The sequence below is a fragment of the Haemorhous mexicanus genome, chromosome 5, assembly GCF_027477595.1.
Source record: "Haemorhous mexicanus isolate bHaeMex1 chromosome 5, bHaeMex1.pri, whole genome shotgun sequence".
Classification (NCBI taxonomy): Eukaryota; Metazoa; Chordata; class Aves; order Passeriformes; family Fringillidae; genus Haemorhous; species Haemorhous mexicanus.
This window is the reverse complement of record NC_082345.1, coordinates 6,101,324-6,120,516: the sequence shown is the minus strand read 5'-3', so window position 1 is coordinate 6,120,516 and position 19,193 is coordinate 6,101,324. Positions and strand designations below refer to the sequence as shown.

The 19,193-nt window shown below is 41.2% G+C and overlaps 1 protein-coding gene across 5 annotated transcripts in view; it reads left to right on the top strand.

The window, feature by feature from the left end:
* Window positions 1–65: 65 nt before the first annotated feature.
* ERC1 (ELKS/RAB6-interacting/CAST family member 1) overlaps window positions 66–19,193 on the top strand; it is a 280,985-nt gene continuing 261,857 nt past the window's right edge. For 3 of the 5 annotated variants that reach the window (XM_059845691.1, XM_059845689.1, XM_059845693.1), the window contains exons 1-2: window positions 66–207; window positions 10,394–11,227. In XM_059845691.1, the coding sequence (XP_059701674.1) occupies window positions 10,559–11,227 (669 nt within the window). In that variant the 5' untranslated portion in view covers window positions 66–207; window positions 10,394–10,558. Of the gene's footprint in view, window positions 208–286; window positions 398–10,393; window positions 11,228–19,193 lie in introns of those variants that run through there. The other 2 variants (XM_059845690.1, XM_059845694.1) reach the window with 1 other exon arrangement.

Below are 19,193 nucleotides of genomic sequence, written 5' to 3'. Positions count from 1 at the left end.
GCGGGGAGGGCCGAGGGAAGCCCCGCGCGGCGAGCGCGCGCGCCGGGGGCGGGGCCTGCGCGTGTCTCGCGCCGGGGGCGCGGGAGGGAGCGGCGGAGGAGAAGCGGCGGGAGCGGAGCGGAGCCGAACCGAGCGCAGCGGAGCCGAGCGCGGGCAGCGCTGCCTGTCCCGTCCCCTGCCGTCCCCTCCCCGCGGGCTGACAGGCAGGTGAGGGGCCGCGCTCGGAGCGGGGGGGGTCGGGTTAACGCGCCTTGCCGTCCGCTGGGGGGAGCCCGGGGCGGGGCGGGGCCTGCAGGCGCCGGTAGCTGCGGGAGCAGCCGCCGCGCTGGGCAGGGGCTGCGGCGGCGGCCGGGCAGGGTCCGGCGGTGGGTGCTGTGGCCGCGGAGCTGCAGCGCAGGTAGGAGCGGGCCCGCGGGCGGCTCGCCCCCGGGGTGCGCGGGCTGTGGCCGGGGGAGGGAGGGGGCGGCCGGGGGGGGTCGGGGCCTCTCCCCGCCGGGCCCCGCACGCTGTCACCGCCCGGGGCGGGGCGGCTCCGGTCCGGCCCCGGGGAGCGCGGCGGGGCGGCCGCATCGCCCCGCGGGCCCGCGTCCTGCCGGGCACTGCCGGCGCCCGGGCGGGGTTTGGTTGTGCCTCGCTCGGGCGGTCATTCCTGCTCTGCCCATTCGCCTTCCCGGCCGGGCTTTTCCGCCCCTCCTCATTCAGCCTGTCCTTGGGAAGCGCACGCTTTTGTTATCTCAGTCACCTCAGCCGAGGTAATGGGGAGCGGGGTCTTTCTGCCCGCACCTTGTGGCTGTGCTGGATTTTTTGATGTTTTCTCTGTGAGCGCTTTCTGGTCAGTTTCATGTATTTTATTGCATCTGCTATGAACCGGCGTCAGCTGACACGGTGCTTTGTTTCTGAGTGTGCTGCCATCCTGAAGCCTGTGTCAGGAATTGCTGCCCTTCCACATCTGTCTCGTTTGGAGTGCGAGCTCTGAGGGTTAGTTAGGAAGCACACGATTTATTGAACCTGGAAGTTTCATGTTGTGGTTTGTGCTGATACGGTGTGAAATGATTTAAAGGGAAGCCCCGGTGGAAATGGGCGATGCAAAGATGGAAAGAAACACCTATGGAGGTGCTGGTGGTGGTGGGAAGCAGTACACAAGCCGAGAGAATGAAAGCAAAGGGTTAAAAATAAAATTGTTCTGAAGAACAATGTGTGTTCTACATTTTGTCCGAGCACATTTTGGGGGCCATGCTCAATCATGCAGGCTGGTTGTATCTGGATAACCTGTTACCTCAGATCCAACAGGCTGTACCCACAGCAAGTTGTCTGGTTTGGTTGTGGGGTTGTGATTATCAAACAATGGCCAAGGATGTCTGCAGCAGTCACCTCCACCAGCTGCCTGCCCTCCTTTGCTCCCTGAGATTATTGCGTCTGTAGCCGTAGGTGGCTGCACACACATCTCCTCCTGAGCCACAGCCTGACACGGTCCTGGAGTTTGTGTTGGAAACTGCAGCAGCTCGGATGTGTGCCCCAATTCAGGGTCAGTTATGAGTCAGCAGCCTTAGAGCCATTCCAAGTGGAATAAGACAAGAGAAATCACCACCTTGCCCGTGCTGATGTGACTGGAGTTGGTAGTTAAATAGGGGATTTTTTCAGTAATGAAAGCAGTGATTATTTAGTTAACAGCTGTACTGAATGTAGTTCAGTTCTGGAAGCACAGGTCAGAACTTTTATCACAGAACAGCAGTTCCCAGAACAGTCAAGTCTATGCCTACTGTATCATCCAGAAATTTGGAATTGTCTCAATCCATCAGGCTGTCTGAGGGGCTGCAGCTAGAAAAAGGTTGGGATCTGCTGAATGAAATGTGAGCTTATCATAATCTTTGATATAATTTGAACTTCTTCCACCACTTCTGGGAAACCAATTTAAGTGTAATTAAATCACTGTTGGGATGTTAGCAGAAGCCTGAGCTGTAGAAAACCTGCTCTCTGGACTATATTAAAGCATCATGTTTTTCATAATTTTTAGCGTTCTTTTTGATCCTGTCATGAGCTTTTTTGAGATTCCATTCACATAACTTTTCATCTGTAATATGTGGCTAATGGACTGATTAGCAAAAAAGGCAAGTTGGGTATTTATGTGGCCTATTCCCTTTTACTGATTTGCAAATCTGGGTGATGAGAGGAACCCTGGCTGTTTTATTTTTTTTTTTTTTTTGAGGGGTCTTTGGTATTTAGTGGGTTCTTTTTTTCTTTTTTTTTTTCTTTTTTTTTTTCCCTTTCTTTCTTTGAATCTGCCACTTTCTCAGTTCCTGGTAGCAGTTGTATGCTGCTGCATGAATAGAAATATTTCACCATGCTATTGTAACCAGTGCTTGAGTTCCTTGCTCCTATTCCTTACTTTGTGAAGCAGGATACTCTCCCATTGTTATCTCTCACCCCTCCCTCTTTTCAAGCCCGTTCCCCTGAAAACCTCTCTAGGGTGAAAGTTTTGTTTCAACTTATACCTGGCTAAACCACTGGAGAATTGTGTTATATTTGGAGGGTCTGGCTTGCTTTAGCTGAGTATGATTTGGTCAGAAATATAAGTGTGGAGAGATGCATGTGGCTTGCTAAATAATAGAACTAAACCCACAGTGTGGGCTCTTGCCCCTTGCTGGCCACCCTGCTGCAAGAGGGTGGCCACTGTGGTGAGGAGAGCTCTAGCCATTGCTCTTTAAGCCAAGAGTTTAACTCTGGCATGCAGTAGTAGAGCAGGAGATCCTAGAAAATCCAGTGCTGATGTAGCAGTAGTGGTAGCACGTGGGTTATGTCAATATGGTTGTTGTCAGGGTGAGATTATGATGGAATTTTGTGGCTGGAGCATGCTTTGCCTTGCACTGTGATGTTGCCCATGGTGACTTTAGGCTGGCTGGCTGCATGGGTTCACTAGTGCTTCTAGGCACTTCTGAAATATCTTTAGTGCTTTGAACATTTTGTTTCTGCTATTAGGAAGTGGCTTGTTGCTTGCATGCCACCTGTGGGAAAGAGAGAAACAGCCGTGGATAAAAACACAAAGTATTTACTGACTTTGTACTCTAAAATGAGCCTATAAACTCTTTAGCCATACAGTGACAGAAAATTAACATCCATAGGTCTTCCAACTTCTACATAATTTGAAGAGTCAGAGTTAATTTAATGAGTTTATCCATAGGAAGTGATATGTGTGATATAAGTGATATGTTGGAGTCCTGATCCCTGTTGCTTTTTTTTTGTTGGAGTCCTGATCCCTGTTGCCCTTTAAAAAGGGCATGTGATGGGGTTTTTTTTTTCACATCTGCTTTAAATTTAGAGAATTATAATTATGTCCCAGTCATTGCACAAAAGAAATCCTGGTGCACCTAGCCAGACTCCCTACACATGAGTGAATAAAGATTTAGCTGAAATATATGTATTTATTATAATAATAACAAGCCTTTTTTTTGTTTGGGAAAGGAGGTGGGAAGAAAGGGGACTGTGATGGTGACAGCAGACCCTTTATGCTGCTATCCAGACCTGTGGTATTATAAGAAACAAAATTTGATGTCAGTTAAAAGTGCTTTAGCAAAGAAAGTGCTGTAGAGTAGAGCAGAGCATGTGCTGTGTTCGGTCTTCCTTGCTGAGTAAGTAGATCCCCTGAAAGGGAAAGAAATTAACTAGGAAACTGATGAATGGGTGTTTCTGGCTCTCATTTACAGACTTGCAGGTGGTTTTTGCCGGATGGGATACCTTGTGTAGGAATGGGAAACAGAAAGGTGTCTAAAAAGGACAGGGAATCAAGATGTTTCTATGTTCTGTGGTGCCATTCCTGCTAACCTTTCAGATGTAAAAAGTGTTTCACAGGAATGTCACTTCCTCTTTAGAAATAAAACACTCCTTTGACAAATGAATGCTGGCTTTTTTCCCTAAAACTGTTAGGGTCAGGGTTGATGATCTGCCTTCTACAAAACATAATTTTTTTATATGTCAAAGTCACCTGAAGATTTTTGGGGATTTTCTGAGATGCTTTTCTGGGAAGATTTCTCTGTCTGTATGTGTGGGGGAGAATGTATCAATTCACATCTTGGGTTGGGTGAGACAGAACAAAGGCTCTGTTACAGTCAGTGAACCTGGCAGATGTGGAAGTAGGTGAATTTAATATAAAAAATATAAAACAAGCACCACCAGCACCATCCCCCCAGCTTTTAAAAAGGATTGGGTATAAACAGATGGCAGTGCTTCAGCATTTATTTATGTGCTCTTTAGGAATGAGAGACAATTCTAATATGAACAGTTACTTTTTAGTCTTATTTCTGTCTTAATTTCATTCATCATTATTGCTTTCTTGCTGTCAAGGCCACAAGGATATTTTGATAAACAGCCCTGAATTCCATGGGTTCAATGCCTTGTGTCCTGCATTGGCTGGCTTGCTGTTTCCAAAGTAAACTTGCTTCTGTCCTTTTTGTGTGTAGTAGTAATTAATTTAATGTGAAAAGTAATGAGCCTTCTTACTTTCCAAAACTAGGCAAACCTAAAATCTACAAAATAGCCCTAAGAGGCAGGGGCTTCACACTTTTTATATAAAGTAATGTAGCAGCCATAGGTTTTGTAAGTGTGAGGTGGGCTAGGCAGTAACAGGAATTCATTTTTTCTGGATTGGTACACCTCTGAGTTATTGTGAATCATGTCAATTCTCTCATTATACCCACTGTTTGGATTCCTGGCAGGGTTTTATTGGAATGTAAGCTTTATTTGTTTGGAATGCCATCTTTTCTACCTGCCCTCCCCTCTGTTCTATCTACTCTGCAGTCTCAGTCCTACCATGTAATCTAGACATACTTACTTGCCATGAACTATTCGGGTGTGAATTATGTAAATGGGAGCAATTACTACCTCTGTTAATGAAGTCTAATGTGTCTGCTGCAGTCCTTTATCAGATTAAGATGCCTCTTGTAAAGTCTGACTTTGCTTTTATTATGAAACTGACATTTTAAGCTTTCCTTGTGCACACAGGGATCAGTGTGGCAAGGAACTTCTGTGTTCTGGAAGCTGGATGTGTGACTTCCACTGTGCTGCTGAGAGGCTCCAGAGGGGTCCCTGGGCTGTGAGATGCACTTGCCTGCCTGCTCTGTGATCCCCCTGCCTCACTCCTGACTATCAGGCTGTGATGCTATTAAGGAATTGTCTCCATAGATGTTGCAGTTTGTCAGCTGGTGTCAGTCCTGAACAGAATTTGCAGCAAAGAAATTCACAGGACTTGCTGAAGGCTGCAGGAGTTACTCTGAAATTCTTTTTGTTTTTAAAAATGTGGGCTGGATTTTCCCTGTATTTCTGCAGCATGTTTGTGTGCATTTGGTTGCTTGCTTACCTGGAGGTAGCTAATGTGCTATTAGTGTTTGTCTTGGAGTAGTGGGAGACATGAAAGGCATTATTAATTTATGTGACAGAGAGATTTTCCAGAAGGTAACAGAACTTTTTTAAAAATGCATCTCCTGTGTTCTGTCAGCTGCAGACAGGAACACCTGCCCTCTGACCCATTGGTTCACCTAAAATAATAGGTATGGGGGCTGAGTGTGACAGCACACATCTCATTTTATTGGATTCTTTATACTGAACTTTGATAGTCAAGTGATCCCTCCTGAATTTCTTACATTTCTACTATGTCCCAATGAAGCTTTTATTGAAACCACTAGACCTTTTGACAAGAGTAATGTTCTTGTTCCTGCCCTCTCTCATGCCTCAACTGCCTTGCAAGTAAATCTCCATCAAGTTGTGCAGGTGGCTTTTTCCTGTTCTTTTGTGTGCCAGGTCCTGATCCTGCCATGTTTTGAGGGAAGCTGGGTTCTCCATTGCTTTTCACTGCCTAGGACTTGGTTGTTGTAATGAAACAGGTGGATTTTAGTTGCTGCAGGTTACACTGCAGTACATTTAAATGTCTGCTGCCAGATTATAAACATTTTCCATGTTAATGGTGTTTGCCTCTGAGTGGTTTTGGACAGTCACCTATGACCTGAAAGGACATTTTCTTTAGCTGCCACTTCAAGCACAATGTGCTTGTTACCTGTTTTAAAATTTTTATACAGAAAATGTGATCATAACTGTCCTTTTCTAATCCTTTTTCTGCAATATTGTGTAATTCTGGCCTGTTCTTTTCCTGGTAGTCTTTCTTACAAGCTCTTCCATAATCACTAGATAGCATTTTCAAATTACGTGAAAGCAGGTCAGGTCTTCGTGCCTGCAAAGGTGCTCTGCCAATTTAAATATATATAAATATACATATAAAGTTTTTATTTGGGCTGGTGTGATACTTTTAAAATTCTTTTTAAATTGGCTTGCATATAGGATGCTCTTTGAAGTTTTGTTCTATTAATGAACAGTGAACAAGAGAATTTTGTTTCATAATTACAAAGTTCTGCAAGCTATCTTGAGGAAAAATGGTCTAGCACTTGCTTCAGTGCTAAGCCAAAAACAAAAACTGTTTTGTTTTTTTAAGCTCTTTATGTTGAGAGTGTCTTTTTTGTTTGTTTTTTTGTAATCTTGGGTGAGGGTTCTTATATTGGCAGAAAAAAACAAAGGTTTTTGAAATCTACAGGAGAATTTGTCAGAGGAAGAGGGTTAATAGATTTAATACATTCACAGTTGGACATTGTTCCTTGTGGTTATCACCATCCTGTATGGTTAAGGGATGATTTATTTGTGACTAAATTTAGTGTCAGTGGAAGAGGAAAATAGTAACAGTGCTGGTCCCATGGAAGATAAGAGACCATACTTATGAGATTCCCAGTAAAGTGCTAGTGTGAGTCAGAATATTGAAAAACTAACTTTTCTGGTTGTGATGTTATCTGAATGAAATCTTCCATATACTTTTGCTTGGGCTCTGGGATGGAAACTAGAATTCTTTCTTCTTCCTGAATAATTGATATTGCAAAAAAGAATTCTTTTTTATTTTTTTTACTTCTCTCACTTTGGTGTTTTCTTGATGAAAGATATTTTTTCCTGGTGTGAACTGTAATATCTGTGAAGTGTAATATCTGCTTCTACAACAAAGTGATATGGTCAGTGATCGATGCTACTAGGAAAAAAATAGGGGGAAAATAAAAGAGTTAAGATTTATCCTGTAATTTCTTTTTGATCTTGAACTGTGGCAAATCTCTGTCAGTGGAAATACTGAAACTGGCTGCATGTGTGGAAAAATATATTTAGTTAATATTGGAATATTCACAATGTTAAGGTCTAACAATGGTGTGGTGAAAGTTGTCATTTCAAGGAGAATACTGGAGGGTTATGTTTGCTTGTTTCCAGAGACAACTTTTCATCTCATTTTGCTGCTTTTGAGTGAGAAGTGAGTGCAGTGTAATGCATGGCAGCAATAGCAGAGTTCTTCTCCCTGAGTTTCAGCTGTGCCAGCTCTGGGAATCCTTCCCATTACCCTGATCAACAGCTAATTCTAGCCCTTGGCTTTCATAGCTTGAGTTATTTGATGTTTCTGGAGTAGCAGAGGGGATGGTTCCTGCCTGTGAATCAAAGCTTAGAGCTGAGTGAGCACAGGACTGGTGTTTCCACCTCAGGTGGTGAGAGCTCCCCTGCTTGCCCAGGATAGCTGGAGATGGTTCCTGCACAGCACCTGTAAAGGTATCAGCTCCTCTCTGCTGCCTGGGAGCTGCTTTTCTCTCAAGGATAGCAGCCACTTCCATTTGTTGGAAAGTATTCAGAGTTTAACAAAATGTTTGCTGATGCAAGGAGAAGGCAGTTCTCCATGGCACTTTTTCATGGCATTGTCCATGTTGAGGGTGAGGAGCTCTTTAGAAATTATCTAAAACCTTTTGAGCTCCTCTGGTTGCTAAGGACTTTAACAGGTGATGCTTCTGTGTGCACCAGTGATGTACTTCGAGCAGATTTCAAACTTGGGGTGAAGTCCTTTAACTGAAACACACATAAGTCTCATCTTTTGGTTTGATTTAAACTCATCCAAAGCTGTTAATGAGTGTTTGCCCTGATTTACTGTGGTGAGTTTCCAGCAAGTGAATTAAGTGCTGTGATTTGGATTAATTTTCAAGAGAATCCTAATGAAAGCAAGCTCTTGGTGCAATGTACTTTATGCAGTGTCTAAGAAATCAAATCTGACTTGTTTTGAGTGCTCAAGTGGTGTCACAGCAGCATTTTTAGCATTTTGATATCTCAAACAGTGAGGCTAGTCTGAAATAGCCTTTCTGTTTGGGAGAAGTATTTTTCTTCTAGATCTGGGGCACAGTGTCTTGCTTATTGAAGCAACTTCAGTGTAGCACTGTACACTTTGTTGCGTAGTTTATATTTCTGAACTGTTTTGCATGAGGATATGTAGTTGAAATAGAAGGAATGTAACTTGGGAACTGTAGGTGTTGCTTTGGCAGATAATTTCAGTTAATGTTGGTGGCTGTTTTTCCTTGGCCAGTCCTTCTTTATATATGTGCTCTAAAATATTCTGTAGCAATATTGTTGCTAGCTTTTCTTGTCATTTAAAAAAATCAGAGTGAGCTCTTGAACATCTTGAGAACTGCTCACAAAGCAGTATCAATTTCCACTAGCTTTGTAAAATTCCTCATGCCAATGTATCATCTATGAAATTGTATGAAATTGATGAAACGCTGGCTTAGCCTGACCTTCTTTTTCCATTTAAAGTTTAAGTTCAAGCTAAACATTTTGATACTATTTCTTGTTTCATCTTTTTCTATACTAACTTACTCAGAAAGATAAAAAATGCTCTGTCTTTCCTTCCTGGATTTTACTTTTTTTCTTTCTACCCTTTTCCAGTATTTTTTAGCAATATTATTTTTTGGTCGCTTCCTTCCACCCACTTGCACTGTTTCTACAATTTCTTTTAGAAGTGTATCCCTGTTTTTAACCTAATCTTTAACCTGTTTGCCCAGTTATTATCTCACAAACATGCTGGTTTGGAGAAATTCATTCCTAATACCTGGCAAACCTGACGTCTGAGCAGAGGGGCAGGTAGATGAGAGCTGGTGTTTTTAACCTAATCTTTAACCTGTTTGCCCAATTATTATCTCACAAACATGCTGGTTTGGAGAAATTAATTCCTAATATCTGGCAAACCTGGCTTCTGAGCAGAAGGGCAGGTAGATGAGAGCTGGTGTGAAAGGCAAGATGTTGGGATATATTAGATGCTGCTGCTCCTTGGACACTGGCTGGTATTCTTTCCTCTGATAGGATCAGGAATGTTTGTGTTCTAATTTTGATTTCAGTTGAGCCCAGCAGTAACATGAAATAGTTTACACTGGAACAACCAGTGAGGAAAAGAAGTGAGAACTGTATAGTGGGATAATTTTTCAATGCTGTAGTTCAGTTACATTTTTTGCTTCTCTGCTAGATCTTGGCAATTGACTTGATCTCAGCCCAGAGTCCCTGTGCTAAAGAGTTTCCTGCCAGTACTTGTACTACAGCATCATATTGCACTGCAAAAACAAGGAATTCTGTTGCATATGCCACCAGAATCTGTATTTAAAGAAAAAGCAGAGGGGAGAAGGAACAGCAACAGGATGATGTCAAACTGTTCTGTGTTTTAAGAAGTCCCTGCTGTTAAAATATTATTTAATGGAATGAATCTCAACTGGTTAATGAGAAGTATATTTCAATCAAAATATTTTCTTAACCTGAACGAAGATATAAGTTACATTTAGTTTGGGAGAAAATAAGAGTCTAGAACCACTTTTCAGTGGAGCTGTGATTCTTTTGTTCCTCTTAACCTCGTTGGTCTCATTGCTGGGTCATTGCTCCTATTTCAGATTTGCATCTGTGCTTGCTGAAGTTGTGTGGTCAGTAAGGATTTCATGATTATTCTTAGTTTTGGTTCTGACTTCTGCATTTGAAGTGGGGCTGACAGCAGTGCTAAGGAACCTTCTGGTTGAGATCATGGTCAGAGTGATCTAAGTCTGTCCTGCCTTCCCATTTGCAGGATGATTTCACAACGCAAGCGTTTAGAAACTGTGTCCTATGGAAGCTGGCAGTGTTTGAAGGAAAGATGATATACTACTGAGTTGTTTGAGAATTTTGATTCTCTCACTCAGAAAGGTAACAGGTTAGAAAGAGCCAGTTAGAATAGAAATAGGAAGAAAGATTAGATGGCATCTGAAGGGTTTTGTCATTGCTAAGAAAATTATGGCTTGAAGATTGATGGATTCTATTTTCCTTTCCTCTTTGCTGGGATAATATAAAGATAGAAAAGCAAGAATTGAAGTTTCTTTTTGAGTTTAAATATAAGGGTTTAAATAAAACATTTTTTTTTTATTAGGAGGAATTAAAAAATACTGGAGAACTATAAATATAGGAGAATGTGGAGCAAACATTTGGTGATAAACTAGGTATTTAATGTGTTATTTTTATTGATGTAATTTTAATGTTACTCTTATTGATACAGATATGGTCCTGAGCACCGTGAGCACATGACTTCAGAGATGGACAACCAGATCTGTTACAAGTTGTGACTGGCCTTAAGTTGACTTATAACCATTGAAGAGCTTAACAGGAATTCTCTCATTCCTGATTTTTGCCTATCTGATTGCCTCACACCACCAGCTGAACCATGTATGGAAGTGCTCGTTCCGTGGGCAAGGTGGAGCCCAGCACGCAGAGCCCGGGGCGCTCGCCGCGCCTGCCGCGCTCGCCTCGCCTGGGCCACCGGCGAACCAACAGCACGGGGGGCAGCTCGGGGAGCAGTACTGGGGGTGGCAGTGGGAAAACCCTTTCTATGGAAAACATTCAGTCCTTAAATGCTGCCTATGCTACGTCTGGCCCTATGTACCTAAGTGACCACGAGAACGTGGGCGCAGACACCCCGAAGAGCACCATGACCTTGGGCCGGTCGGGAGGGCGGCTGCCTTACGGTGTTCGCATGACTGCCATGGGCAGCAGCCCTAACATTGCCACTAGTGGAGTTGCCAGTGATACCATTGCATTTGGAGAGCACCATCTCCCCCCAGTGAGCATGGCATCCACTGTGCCTCACTCGCTGCGCCAGGCCAGGGACAACACCATCATGGACCTGCAGACACAGCTCAAGGAGGTGCTGAGGGAAAACGATCTGCTCCGCAAGGATGTGGAGGTGAAAGAAAGCAAGCTGAGTTCTTCCATGAACAGCATCAAGACCTTCTGGAGTCCTGAGCTCAAAAAGGAGAGAGCTCTGAGGAAGGATGAAGCTTCAAAAATAACCATTTGGAAGGAACAGTATAGAGTTTTGCAAGAAGAAAACCAGGTATGTCATCTAACGTCACTGCTGTGTTACTGTGGTAGCATGATTAAATCACTTTAATAAAATTGCATGTTACACTTAAGCAGCTAGATTAGATTGGTGCTTTTGTTGGGTAATTGATGTGGCTAAGATGTGTTTTCAGCTTGCAAGCCTGTTTTTAGATGTTTCTTGTCAGACTTGTAAACTACCTTGAGTGCTCATTTTTCCTTGGGTGTTTTGTGTATTTTTCTCCTCGGATTGATGGTAACCACTTGGTTTCCTTTTGGAAGTATTTATTCTGTTCATAATTGATATTTTCATGCTGTTTACCTCTTGAAGCGTTCTCTTAGATGCAGAGTGTTCTAACTGCTGACCCCCAGTATAACTGCACTGTTGCTGAATGTTGACAGATTGCCTTTAGAAACAAAGTTAGAGTTACACTCACTGGTATTTAGAGTTAAAACGTTCAGACCTGCAGTTTTCACAAACAGATATAAGTTCTGTTCTTGGCTACATTTAAATAACACTGTTTAATACATTCTTGCTATTGTTTTTTTCATAAACTGTGCATATCTTGTTATGCACGTATTTTTTTGTGGTGGTCTGGCCAGTTACAGAATAGGCAGAAGAACACAGATTCTCAGGTGTCTAGGTCTTTGGTCTTGTGCATCTTAAAAGCATCTCCAAATTAAAATAAAACTCAGAGCCTGATTAAAATTGAGGTGTCTTTGTAGTCAGTTCTACTGATTAAAATCTTTCTTAAAGTTCTTCCACCTCGAGGTCCTTATTCCTGAAGTAAATATTTGTCTTTGAATGAGTGTCCTCCTCTTTAGTTGTTTCTGGCCAAATGTGGGTTCAGCACCTCTCTAGACTGTCAGGTAAAAAACCCTCACTCTTCTTATGGAAAACAGACCCAGTGCCCAACTCCAAAAGTTCCCTGGAATGTAAGTCAGCTTTCATCATGACAAAATTGCTTTCCCTATTGAGCTTTTTAAGTATCCAGGCACGTTTAATGAAAGTTTCCATAATTCAGATGTGACTGTGTTCTTGCAGCTTTTAAGGTATAGGTGCTATTTTAGGCAATGCTTTTTGTAAGATTGCTTTAGAAGGTGAAGGAGAGAGGGAAATGCTGGAGGGAAAGGGTACTGCTTGTTGTACTCTGCTTTCAAGTAGCCTGTCTTAAATACTAAATTACTTTTGGTTAGTGATTAGTCTACTACACTGAACCTGTCTGCAATTTTTTTTGCACTTTTTAAAGAGCTTGAGTTGAAGAAAGTAAGTTGCTTTCCCTGAGATAGTGTGAAATCATTTCATGAACTTGTCATTTACCTTTATAGCTGTATTCTTACCAAATGGTAAGTATCACAACATGGGACTTGTTAAGATGTTTGACACTTTGTCTTCATTTACTTATGTCATCTTGGAATGCAGAAAACCTGAAGTAAAATTATTTTTATTGCAAAGGTAGGATTTGTTTAGAAGCAGTAATGTAATGAAAATTTTAGTTATAATGGTGCAGTACCAGGAGAACAAATATCTGGAATACCAATCACTCAACTTGTCTGGTGTTCTTTGTATTTCAGTTGCAGGTAAGTCTTCTAATTTTTAAATTCTTCTCATTTTTGGCCCTGTTTTCATATTGAAGAGACTGTCTTGGAATACAATAACATTTTTTTCTGAAATCAGTTTTGACATTTGGGGATGCTTTGGATATCTTGCAAGAAAAATGCCATGAATATATGGTTTAAAATGGATTAAGCAATTACTAAATATGACTACAGTAGAGAATAGTGATTTCTCTATCTTAGATTTTTTTTTTCTTTGTCTTTCCTTTATCCCCTAATTAAACATTTACAGATATTTCTAGGCTGCTGTTCTCTAGGCAATCACTGTAATTACTACCACACTGGTAGAATTGTATAACTTTGGTCCAAAAGTAAGAAGGGTGCAATTTAATAGTAAATGGGTATTATTGCATTGAGCTGTAAAAACTAAGAATGCTAATTAATAGATTATAGTTAGCTAACTGTGTTCTGTTTAAATTCTGAATTCACTGTGTCTTTTATACTCTTTTGGAGTTGGTCACTTCAGCCCCTCACGTGGAAGATCAGTTTAATAGGATTTTCTCTAATTAAACAGAAGTCTATTTAGACTCTGAACAAGGAATTTCCCAGATGTGTTGGGGGACCAGAAAATATCTTCATTACCTCTTCAGCCTCCTTCTAAAATGAGTTCCAGTATAATTGCAGGAACTGGAGTTTTAGACTTAGTTATGAGTATTTCAGCACATCACTTTTTTAAAAGACTTCTTGCACGTGTAGTACTTGTGCTTTATATAAAGTTTATCTCAGACCAGTTGTATTGTTAAAAATCGTCTCAACTCATGGAGCCAAGATGCTGGCTGACTCATACCATTATCTGATAGGCATCTCAAACTCTTTCCTGTGGTCATGGCTCTTTATTCTTCTGCACACACTTGATTGTCCCTGATTGTATTGCTGTTCTTGTCACCTCAGCTTGAGTGATTGAATTGCCCCTTGGGTTTGGGAGTTGTTAAAAGTACCTGAAAATGTGAGCCCTGGTTGATTGCTACCTCAGCCTTCTATGAATAAGTGCAACTTTGAGTTTTCTTTCTTGTTTCTTGGAACCTGTACAAATAAATATATTGCTTATTGATTTCCAGGGCATTTTCTGGGTTCAGGAAAGCTCAGAGAATGAGTGGGGAGATTAAAGAGCCTGTCCTGAGGCGGTCACAGCCTTTTGGTTGTCCTCTGAGGGCGCTAGGCAGGAGGGTTATCTTGGATATAATCCTGAGAATGCCATGCACATGCTCTCTCTGTAGCTCTCACCTGGGTGGGCATCCAGCAGTCTTGCCCAGCTGAGGTCTTTTCCCCAGTTGTGGTGCAGCACAGCTGGATTCATCAGATGCTCTGAGCAAATGCTGCAGCTAGGGAGTGGAGCTTTTATTTCCATCCTTTGTTACTGATTCTGAAAGACAGAAAATCCTTTCTTTACATAAATGGGAAATGTCATTGAAAGCTCACTTTAAAGAGCCCAAAAGTAAACATGGAAAGTATTCCCGTAGTTAACATAGATTCTTGGAAAAACATGACAGTTTTCAGTGCTGTGTGGATGACTTAACCAGTCATTCTTCACAAGAAACCCAGAGGAAAGTGCAAATGATTGCACAGTTATGCAAACCCATGCATATTCAGGGAGAAATTGATGAAACCAGTAAACAGGAGCTTGGTTTTGGCATGGTGTAACTCTCCTCTAAATGCTTTAGTTTAGAGTTTAGAGCTGTATTTTTCTGAGTTGAAAAATAATTTTTTTTAGTGTGTGTGGTTTAAAGCTTCCCTGGACACCTCTTCATCAGAAGCCAGAAGAGGAAAGGAAAGACAGTATGTTTTGCATCATGACAGAAATAATTTGCCTAGAAACTGGGCAGTGGTGGGGTGATGTGAAACTCAAGGACAGAGGAGTTCCTCTCAGTTGAAACTTGTGACAAGGTTATTGTGCCTTAAATAAGTAGTGCAATGCAAATTTGATGTCTAACGCCCTGCACTGAAATTTCCATGTTTAACTGATCTGCTTTTAAGATCAGATTTATGTTTCAGCTAAAACAGTGTGGTACTGCTGAAAACATCTTTTTACTTTGATGCATTTCTGTGGTCTTTTTGTGGTTAGAGACCTTGGATGTCTGAGTCAGAGATTTTAACCAAGAAAATATTTCTGAAAGGAGTTTCACCTGGCTTGGGGTAAGCACTTGAAGAAGATTGTACTTTATTGTGATGGATATATTCCAGCATTTCACCAGCTGTTCCCCAGACTCAGAAGTATTTTCCATTTCTTAGTAGTGTGCAATGAGCATCTCACTTTCAAAAGTGTAGTTGTCCATGTGTTAACCTTTTAAATGCTTTGGGTGCTGCTGTTATGAGACTGTCTGTGCTTCTAATGAGTACATTCTTTCTCTGAAAATCAGATTGATTCTCACTTCTTCAATGGTTTATTTTTTTTAAATTATGTATTAAAAAAAATTGATATGTCTTAGTGCTGTGTCATTCTATTACTAGCCCCATTCCTGAGCTGGTTATTCATTGATAGAAAATGAAGCTTACTTCCATTCTGGGTGTTTAATCATGCAATATATGGTGGTTCCATAGGCACTGCTTAAAGGCATTCTCTGTGTCCCAGAGTATTGCATTTAAATAATTCCTTCCAGGTCAGATGCCTGTTGGCTCTCTAGATTTCTGCCAGCTTTAAGGTTCCTTCTGTCATTCCCCAGCTGCAGAATGAAATTATAATTCAATTCTCTTTCAGAATAACTCAAAACTACCTCCTCAAGAGTGCTTGGTATCTGAAGCATTTATCAAGTTGCAGCACTTTATCATGACCTCAGAAATTTTCATGTGATCACACAAAAGAGCACCCTGTGTTCTGTCTTTTTTTTCAATTCTGTAAGGAAATAAAACTAGACATTTTGTGGTTGTCTATATTCCCCAAGGCTCCTTTTGTCCCGTGTTTCCTCTTGAGGTGGGATCTAATACCTTGTGTTGCTGTGAGCTGTAGCATAGGCTGAACAGCTGCTCTCTACTTGATCCATTAAACATATAAGGGGAATACTACCAACTTAAAAGCAGCTTGGGATAAAGCAGGTGACGTCAGTGGTGCTGTTGAACTTAGTAGTTTAACTGTGCTTTTTTTGCTGTTCAGCTGGAGCAGGGATTACTTCAAATTCTGCACAACTTAGAATTATAGCAGAAAGAGTTTGCTCTTTCTCTAATAAGTATTGAGTCTGTTCAGATATTAGACTCCTACCTAGGGTGGCAGTGTGTTATTCCACCACTGAGTGTTTATATTCCTGAAAAGTCTTGTTTGTAATGCCGTGTTTCTCTAGAAGCCTTTGTTCCTTTCAGCACTGTTGTATTTATGGTGTTTGAGTTAGTAATTTTTTCCCTTAAGTGTTCTTGCTTTCTAAAGTATGAGCTAGGTAGCTTGAAACTGTGTAAGGCTTCCTCTTTCTTAGTCACCCAGTGAACATTTAACAATGATAGATGATGGCAATAGTGCAGAGGTGCTCCTCTATTACAGGGAATTTCTGCTGATGTTACAGCTTTACAATGCCAAATCCACCATTCTCATGTGTCTCATACTCTACCTGGTATTGATTTAAGTAGAAAGGAGAGGAGCACTTCAGGTGCTGCCAGGCCATGGGAAAAAGGTTGTAGTTGTGCTGGTCTTATGTCCATCTTTCAGGTGTACTTCTAGGACCAAAAACTGAAATAGAGCTTTTTAAAACTCTTGATACTAGGAAGCCTCAGAGATATAAAGATGGTCAGCAGAGTGGGCTACCCTGACTCAACTCTTTAGTTGGAAAGAGCAGGTTTTTTCAGCAGAGTAGATTTCTAGGATATTAACAATCCATTTAATTCTTAAGACATTAATAAGGCAGAGGAACTTTTGTATTTAGGATAAATATTTGTGTATATGTATTCTCTGAGATAAAAGCTAGAGACCAAAAGAGTTTAGAGGGGACATTTCTGTACTCTGAAAGTAGTAAGTGTATTTGATAACTCATGAAGAGCAGTCATGCCAGCTATCTGAACTAGTAACTGAAGAAAAAACCATTGTGAAATGACACTTTAGGCTCAGCTGGCAGGAGAGGAATAAACTTGGTAGTGCTGGAGATGTTCCAGCAGAGAACTCCTTTGAATATATTTTCTGTATACACTCTTGTTTAGGGGACACAGTGAAACAGCAGTGTTTTCAGTCGTGATTTGTGGTGATTTGACATCTTGACAAAAATCAGATTACAGCTGCTTGTCACCAGGTAGCATAGCTACTGAGGATTACACTTTTTTTTCCTTAAATGGATAATGCTTTGTAGTTCTTCTGTATAATTTTTGGCATAATCTGTTGAACACATGGAAAAATGGCTGCATCTGTTAAATGTAGTGGATCATAATTATATCTCCATTTTTTGTCTGAGGATAACATGCAGTAGACCTTGAAAAGAGAGTATTTTCAGCAAAACTTAGTTTCATAACCCACAAGGTCTACATAATTACATTTTTGCATAGTGTTTTCAGATTGATACTGGTTCTCTTGGAAAGGTCAGAGTCACCATCTGTAGTGGAAAAAATACAAGGACAAAGTGTATTTAGCTTCCTTCTGTGGTGATACCAGTTGTTCTATCTAAGTGATTTGTTTAGTGCTTGCAGTAGCATCACCTTGGACTGTGAAGCAGAAGGGGGTGTTTGGTTATATTGGCAGCCTTGAGAAGCAGGTAGCAACTCAAGGTTTTGCAAAGTGCCATTGGAACTGAGAGATCTTTGTAAATCACAAAAAACCCTCCTTGATTTAGTGATGATTTTGCTACCAAAGAGTATTAAATATCCTGAGAGAACTTTACTTTTTTTTTACCTATTAATAACCTTTCCTTATTAGTCACACTAAAACCTTCTGTACTGTTTGGGGGAGATTGAGGCACTCCAGTATGCATCATGTTTTGCAATTGCTAAGGCAGTATTGACTTTTAAACCATAAAGAAAAGAAAGGAAGGTTCTTCTATCGATATCTAGATCAGTATTTGAAGAAATCTTGTGATAATCCAATTTTTTTATCAGTTGACCTCCATTAAGAAAGCCTTCTTAGGGATTCACCCTAGGAAGAGATTGTATTCTTTAAAGAAAAAACAATCCCAAACAAACTACATCCCCCCCAAAAAAACCCCAAAACCAACCAATCAAAAAAAAGAATCCCCAGCCCCACAAAAGCATAAAGTAGTCTTGTTATGCATGTGTGCTCCCCAAAATGAGCATGATCAGATGCCAAAATACTGGCACAGAACACCATTATGGCTTTTTCTACTGATCATTGCTTTAGAATTCAGAGGAGTTAAACTTATGTATAACAGTGACAGGAATAAATACCATGTGACTGCCTTCTTCAGTTTAATTTTAGCAACTTGGTTTGTAAACTGGAATGCTAAGTAATGTACAGTCATCAGTAAACCTTAAGAACTTGTTGCTTTTAAGCTGTTTCTTGAACTATATACAAAGTTTTAAAATTAATTTATGTATTACTTCTTATTCCTGTTGCTATATAAGTGATTAAAGTGTGTGAGCAGTGGGCTGCTTTTGCTTGTCCCTGGATGGGAGCTAGAGGTCCAGGATCCCCTTAAAACAGGGAAAAACCAAGTCCTTGCTGCTCTGTGCTGCATGCAATTCCTGTTAAGGACTGCTTTTAAAATCTAATGATTGTTACCACTGTTTTGAAAATAAATAGTATAAGCCAACAAGGGTGAGCAGCTGGCTGGAGGCAGTTAGGTTCTTCCAGAATTTGATTTCACAACATCAAAATTAATTTGAAGGCAGTGTATAGATTTCTAACCGTCATGGGCAGTTCATTGCAAGCATGCAAAATAACACCAGGTTGTGGGGTGAAGACTTTTTGAATTTCAGGTGTTACACAAAATACACTTTTATTGAGGGGGGAAGGAAATGATGGAGATCAGCTGCCTGGGAAAAAGATATTTTTCAATGCTTTGGGGATAAATTTTAGTTTGGGTGCTTTGTTTAATGTCTGTTCCTCTATGATATCTGCATTGTAATCAGGTTCTGTAGTGTGTTGTTACACATTTCTGTTTCTGCACTGGTACCCCCTCCTGCTTCTTCCGTTCTCCTCCTTCCCCTGCTTTGGTGGGCTGGAGAGAGGAGCAGGGTGGCAGCAAGCAAGCACTAAATGTTAATCCCAAGTGAAGCCTCACTGGTGTCTGTACCAAATGCATGTTTTCCTGGCCAATACATACAGTGTCCTTGAGATCTCATGAGCAGCACTGTGCAGGAGCAGGCACTTCACTGAAGAGTCTTCCACTGCCTAAAACATTTCACAGCTGCAGCCTTGCACACCAGACAGTAGACTTGACATTGACTTTGTTTGATCCTCCTTATCAAATGATCAGGTACCAGCTACCTTGGGTGCTTAAACT